The sequence below is a fragment of the Sinocyclocheilus anshuiensis genome, unplaced genomic scaffold (assembly GCF_001515605.1).
Source record: "Sinocyclocheilus anshuiensis isolate Anshui unplaced genomic scaffold, SAMN03320099.WGS_v1.1 scaffold1677, whole genome shotgun sequence".
Taxonomy (NCBI): Eukaryota; Metazoa; Chordata; class Actinopteri; order Cypriniformes; family Cyprinidae; genus Sinocyclocheilus; species Sinocyclocheilus anshuiensis.
In genome coordinates this window covers 39749-46235 of record NW_015538006.1, presented here as the reverse complement: position 1 = coordinate 46235, position 6487 = coordinate 39749, and the positions used below count along the sequence as shown (strand labels likewise).

At 34.6% G+C, this 6487-nt stretch overlaps 1 protein-coding gene across 1 annotated transcript in view; it reads left to right on the top strand.

Moving 5' to 3' along the window:
• Nucleotides 1–6487, top strand: part of LOC107677184 (prothrombin-like) — a 21011-nt gene that overhangs the window by 7651 nt on the left and 6873 nt on the right. The window contains exons 4-5 of the mRNA XM_016471993.1: nt 212–283; nt 396–501. Of these exons, the coding sequence (XP_016327479.1) occupies nt 212–283; nt 396–501 (178 nt within the window). The remainder of the gene's footprint in view (nt 1–211; nt 284–395; nt 502–6487) is intronic.

The window sequence follows — 6487 nt, the reverse complement described above, 5'->3', positions numbered from 1 at the left end:
TCTTAACTTTTATAAAGAATATCTCTTTGGATTTGAGATTTTAGTCTTTGCAACTTTACAGATCTTCTTTATGCACTAAGAGCTTGTAACACTCCAAAGAGAAAGGAAAAATTGAAATCGCATCATATGACCCCTTTAAGAAATTGTTCGACCTGGCACCTCTGTTAGTTTTATTACAAGGTTTTTTATTTCTTTTTTGTTTTTTTCACAGGATGTGGGGGAACAAAATTATCCAGAACACCAGCTAACATCAACAATTTGAGAGTATGTGTGAATACAGAGGGTAAGGTTGATTCCTACTTACCACAGAATATGTCTATAAAACTAAAATGAGACATTTTTGGTAAAAGCTTTAGTTTCTGTGTTGTAAAATAAGTTGGACGTGTGATTGACAGGAGACTGTTACATTAACAATGGTGAAAACTACGCTGGTAGTATGTCTGTCACCAAGTCTGGAAAGTCGTGTCAGTACTGGAAAAGCAACTTCCCCCACAGGATTCAGTATGTACTTCTGCTCTTTTTGTTGTTCTTGTGTTGAACCACCTTTAATCGTTTTATATTGATTGATTAGAAAACACAAATGCTTTTAGTAAAGAAAAGGTTGTTTTGTTTTCATGTGTTTAGCTTTACAAACCTTCAGTGATATTGAAACAGCTCTTCTATGAAGGTAAAATAATGCCTAAAAGATTTGCAAACGTAGGGTAAGAGTTGTGGAAGTGTACATAAGACTGTAAGCGTAAACTAGATGAGTAAAGTTTGTAGACAAACTTTAAGTTGGCTTGAAAAAGCCTAGCCAGAAAGTTTGAAGTAGTTTTAAAAGCTTGCAATCTGAAAGTTTTCAGTTTGGAGTAGTTTAAAAGTTAAAATAGTTTTAAAGATTAAAGTTTGAATGTTTGAAAACAGATAGGTATAAAACACATTGCTAGGGTACCTGGGGTGGTTGCTAGGCTGTTTCTAGCATGACTAGCGTGTTTTGTTAACATATTTTTAGCATAATTTGCATGTCACTAGCATGTTGATAGCATAAGCATGTTTCTAACATGGTTAGCATGTTGCTAACATGATTAGCAAGTTACTAGCATTTTTCTAGCATGATTACATGTTACTAGCATGTTGTTAGCATTATTAACAAGTTACTAACATGTTGATACCATGATTCTAGCATGATTAGCATGTTACTAGCATGTTTCTAACATGATTAGCATGTTACTAACATGTTGTTAGCATGATTCGCATGTTAATAACATGGCGTTAGCATGATTATAGCATGATTAGCATGTTACTAGCATGATTCTAGCATGATTAACATGTTACTAGCACAATGCTAGCATGTTTCTAGCATGATTAGCAAGTTACTTGCGTGTTGTTAGCATGATTATCAAGTTAATAGCATGTTTACTAACATGTTGTTATCATGATTAGCATGTTACTAGCATGGTGTTAGCATTAGTATCAAGTTACTAGTATGTTTCTAGCATGATTAGCATGTTACTAGCATGTTTTAGCATGATTAGCAAGTTACTAGCATGTTGTTAACATGAGTCTAGTATGATTAGCATGATTCTAGCATGATTAGCACGTTACCAACATGATGATAACATGTTTCTGGCATGTTTAACAAAGTTGCTATCTTTTTTGTAGCATGATTAGCATGTTACTAGCATGGTGTTAGTATTTTTTTAGCATGATTAGCAAGTTTGCTAGCATGTTGCTAGCATGATTAGCATGTCACTAGCATGTTGCTAGCATGATAATCATGCTACTAGCATGTTTCTAGCATGATTACATATTACTAGCATGTTGTTAACATAATTAGCAAGTTATTAATATGTTGCTAGCATCATTCTAGCATAAGCATGTTACTAGCATGTTTCTAACATGGTTAACATGTTGCTAGCATTATTAGCAAATTACTAGCATGTTGTTAACATAATTATCAAGTTAATAGCATGTTGCTAGCATGATTCTAGCATGATTAGCATGTTACTAGCATGATATTTGCATGTTTCTAACGTTTAACAAGTTACTAGAATAATGCTAGCATGTTTCTAGCATGTTTAACAAGTTGCTAGCATGTTTCTAGCATGATTAGCAAGTTACTAGCATGTTGTTAGCATGATTCTAGCATGATTAGCAAATTACTAGCATGTTGTTAACATGTTTCTAACATGTTTAACAAGTTGCTAGCATTTTGTTAGCATGTTTAGCAAGTTGCTAGCATGTTTTTAGCATGATTAACAAGTTTGCTATCATGCTGCTAGCATGATTCTAGCTAGCATGATTCCATGTTTAACAAGTTGCTAGCATGTTTCTAGCATGATTAGCAAGTTACTGGCATTTTGTTAACATGATTAACAATTTAATAGCATGTTGCAACCATGATTATCATGTTTCTAGCATGTTTAGCAAATTTGCTAGCATGGTGTTAACATTTTGTTAACATGATTCTATCATGATTAGCATGTTACTAGAATCATGCTAGTAACATGCTAATCATGATAGAATCATGTTAACAAAATGTTAACATGATTTAACATTTTAACATGATTAGCATGTTACTAGCATGATTCTAGCATGTTTCTAACATGTTTAACAAGTTGCTAGCATTTTGTTAGCATGTTTAGCAAGTTGCTAGCATGTTTTTAGCATGATTAACAAGTTTGCTATCATGCTGCTAGCATGATTCTAGCTAGCATGATTCTAGCATGATTATCAAGTTACTAGCATGTTGTTAACATGATTAGCAAGTTACTAGCATGTTGTTAGCATGATTCTAGCATGATTAACAAGTTACTAGCATGTTGTTAACATGATTAGCAAGTTACTAGCATGTTGTTAGCATGATTCTAGCATGATTAACAAGTTACTAGCATGTTGTTAACATGATTAGCAAGTTACTAGCATGTTGTTAGCATGATTCTAGCATGATTAACAAGTTACTAGCATGTTGTTAACATGATTAGCAAGTTACTAGCATGTTGCTAGCATGATTCTAGCATGATTAACATGTTACTAGTATGATTCTAGCATGGTTAGCAAGTTACTAGCATGTTGTTAGCATGATTCTAGCATGATTAACAAGTTACTAGCATGTTGTTAACATGATTAGCAAGTTACTAGCATGTTGCTAGCATGATTCTAGCATGATTAACAAGTTACTAGCATGTTGTTAACATGATTAGCAAGTTAATAGCCTGTTGCTAGCATGATTCTAGCATGATTAACATGGTACTAGCATGATTCTAGCATGATGCTAGCATGTTTCTAACATGTTTAGCAAGTTGCTAACATTTTGTTCGCATGTTTAACAAGTTGCTAGCATGTTTTTAGCATGATTAACAAGTTTGCTAGCATGTTGCTAACATGATTCTAGCATGATTAACATGTTACTACCATGATTCTAGCATTATTAGCAAAGTTACTAGCATAATGCTATCATGTTTCTAGCATGTTTAACAAGTTGCTATCGTGTTTCTAGCATGATTAGCAAGTTACTAGCATGTTGTTAGCATTATTCTAGCATGGTTAACAAGTTACTAGCATGATGTTAACATGATTCTAGCATGATTAGCATGCTGCTAGCATGATGATAGCATGTTTATCAAGTTGCTAGCATTTTGTTTGCATTTTTAGCCAGTTTGCTAGCATGTTTTTTAGCATGATTAGCATGTTAATAGCATGGTGTTATCTTGTGTTAACATGATTAGCAAACTTGCTAATATGTTGCTAGCATGGTTCTAGCATGATTAACATGTTACTAGCATGATGTTAACATAATTGTAGCATGTTTAACAAGTTGCTAGCATGTTTCTAGCATGATTAGCAAGTTACTAATGTTTTGTTATCATGTTTATAGCATGATTAGCAAGTTACTAGCATGTTGATAACATCATACTAGCATGATTAGCATGTTACTAGCATGATTCTAGCAGGGTTAGCATGTTACTAGCATGATGCTAACATGTTTCTAGCATGTTTAGCAAGTTGTTAGCCTGTTTCTAGCATGATTAGTATGTTACTAGCATTGGTGTTAACATTTTGTTAGCATGATTAGCAAGTTTGCTAGCATGTTGCTAGCATGATTCTAGCATGATTAGCATGTTACTAGCATAATGCTTGCATAATTGCCTTTTTAACATGATTAGCAAGTTACTAGCACATTTCTAGCATGATTAGCATGTTACTAGCATTTTGTTAACATGTTTCTAGCATGATTAGCAAGTTACTAGCACGTTGTTAACATGTTTCAATGCCAATCCAGCTAAAACCAGTTGATTCAGTAAAAAAACAGCTAAAAAACAGCTAAGACCAGCCTGGCCTGCTAAAAAAGTGGCCAAACCACTTTAAAACCAGCTTGGGAGACCAGTCAAAGGAGTTAGTCAGCTTAGGCTGGTTTTAGCCATTTTTTTTCTGTAGGGAGTTGTTAAGCTTTGCTATAGCAATAGACAGCTTAAAGCTGCAGTTGGTAAAGTTTGCCTCTTTGTCGCCATCTCTGTTTGAAAACCTGGGATTGCAGTTACTTGCGGAATTATCTTCCTTGTGTGGGAGCATTTTGTTAACATGTTTCTAGCATGATTAGCAAGTTACTAGCACGTTGTTAACATGTTTCAATGCCAATCCAGCTAAAACCAGTTGATTCAGTAAAAAAACAGCTAAAAAACAGCTAAGACAAGCCTGGCCTGCTAAAAAAGTGGCCAAACCACTTTAAAACCAGCTTGGGAGACCAGTCAAAGGAGTTAGTCAGCTTAGGCTGGTTTTAGCCATTTTTTTTCTGTAGGGAGTTGTTAAGCTTTGCTATAGCAATAGACAGCTTAAAGCTGCAGTTGGTAAAGTTTGCCTCTTTGTCGCCATCTCTGTTTGAAAACCTGGGGAAAAAAGCATTACAATAAATCGTGCTACCAATGGTGATTTAATATAATGATCAATTCGCTCATATCACATGATCAAACCGTGCTAATTATTATTATTGTTATACTTTATTCTCAGATTATTAATGTTAACAACATCAGCATTGCGCGAGTATGAGTATAGTGTGTGTGTAGATTTGAATTTCTGTACAGTCTAATCTCTAATTGTCATACAATTTGAATTTCATACCAAGAAATTCTTTTAACCCAAAAAGGAAATTATGCTCCCTTCGAACTGGTTGTCTTTAAAATACAAATCTTTTGTAATCCCAGGCTATCTGTAATCAGAAGCACATTTAAAACTGGAATATCATTTAATTTCATTCACATGTGTTTCATATAATCCTTTCTGGATTACAATCCGCCATCAAAATTATTTTTTGACATTTAATTATTCTAGCTGCTGTGAGAAAAGGCTATAAACGATTGGCCACCTGCAGGATCCTCACATGCGATAGCCTAGTAGCCGGGACAACTTCTTTATGTTTACAGATGTGACGTAATGACGCAGTGCCATGCTCGAATTTCCCGCGAAAACCTACCCGTACCACTCAAATTAGAAAACATTATTATAAGATAACCATTGTGAATTGGGCTAAAGTAAGGCGATAGTTTTGAACACTGACTGGTTATGTACTTGCTCAAATCTTGATTTTGGATCATTTTTAACCAAAAAAAGTTACGGACTGCAGCTTTAAATACACCATAAGTGTAAAAGTTTTCCCCCTCAGTGAAAGTCTATGGGATTTTAGGTGGTTTTGATAAGTCTGGTTTACGAAAACCGTAAGCCGGATCAGTTAGAAAAGGTATAGCAACCCGAGGCAGACCAGTCTGAAGGTCTGACCCTGAGTTTGGTGGTTGTAGCTTTAAAAGTCTAGGAGGAGATACATTTTAAAATTTGGTCTCAGAAGACAAAGTTTAAATCGGATTTCAGTAAGTTGGCTTTTTCAAGCCAACTTAATTCAATTTACATGCGCAAGAGATGCTTTGTAAAGGTGTAAATCGCGTTTCAAACGTAAGAAAAAATTATTTGCAGCATTTGACTGTTACTCGTAAGTGTAATTCATGTATTATGAAACTGCAGCGTCATGCTAACGCAAAATAAATATGATCTGCATTCTTCTGACTTTTGGCTCGTTGTTTTCGCTAAAATACGGTCAAAATTACTGCAAGCCTGTGAACAGTGATTTGCAAGCGAAAACAACAGTTTAAAGAACTGCAGAACGGATTGACTGCATATAACCAATCTGTATGTTTAAAAAACAAACTGTTACAAATGTCTAAATGACTTGTGCATGTGGGGCAAAAGTTCCCGAAATAAACCGATATGTACAGCTCCGTCTTTCGTTTCTCTGCGCTTACAATTTTGGCACGATTCACGTGAAAACATTAATCTTCATTTAGTTCAGGATCGTTCTCGCTGCCAGAATGGTTCTTTTAATGTACACATACATTAAAAATAAATACATTTATATAACAACTTAATTAAAACATGGTACTTCATTAGTTGTGTACCATTAGGTTAGACTCCCATATGTTCATACTGAATTGTGAGTAGGTGTTAACATTATTGGATTGGT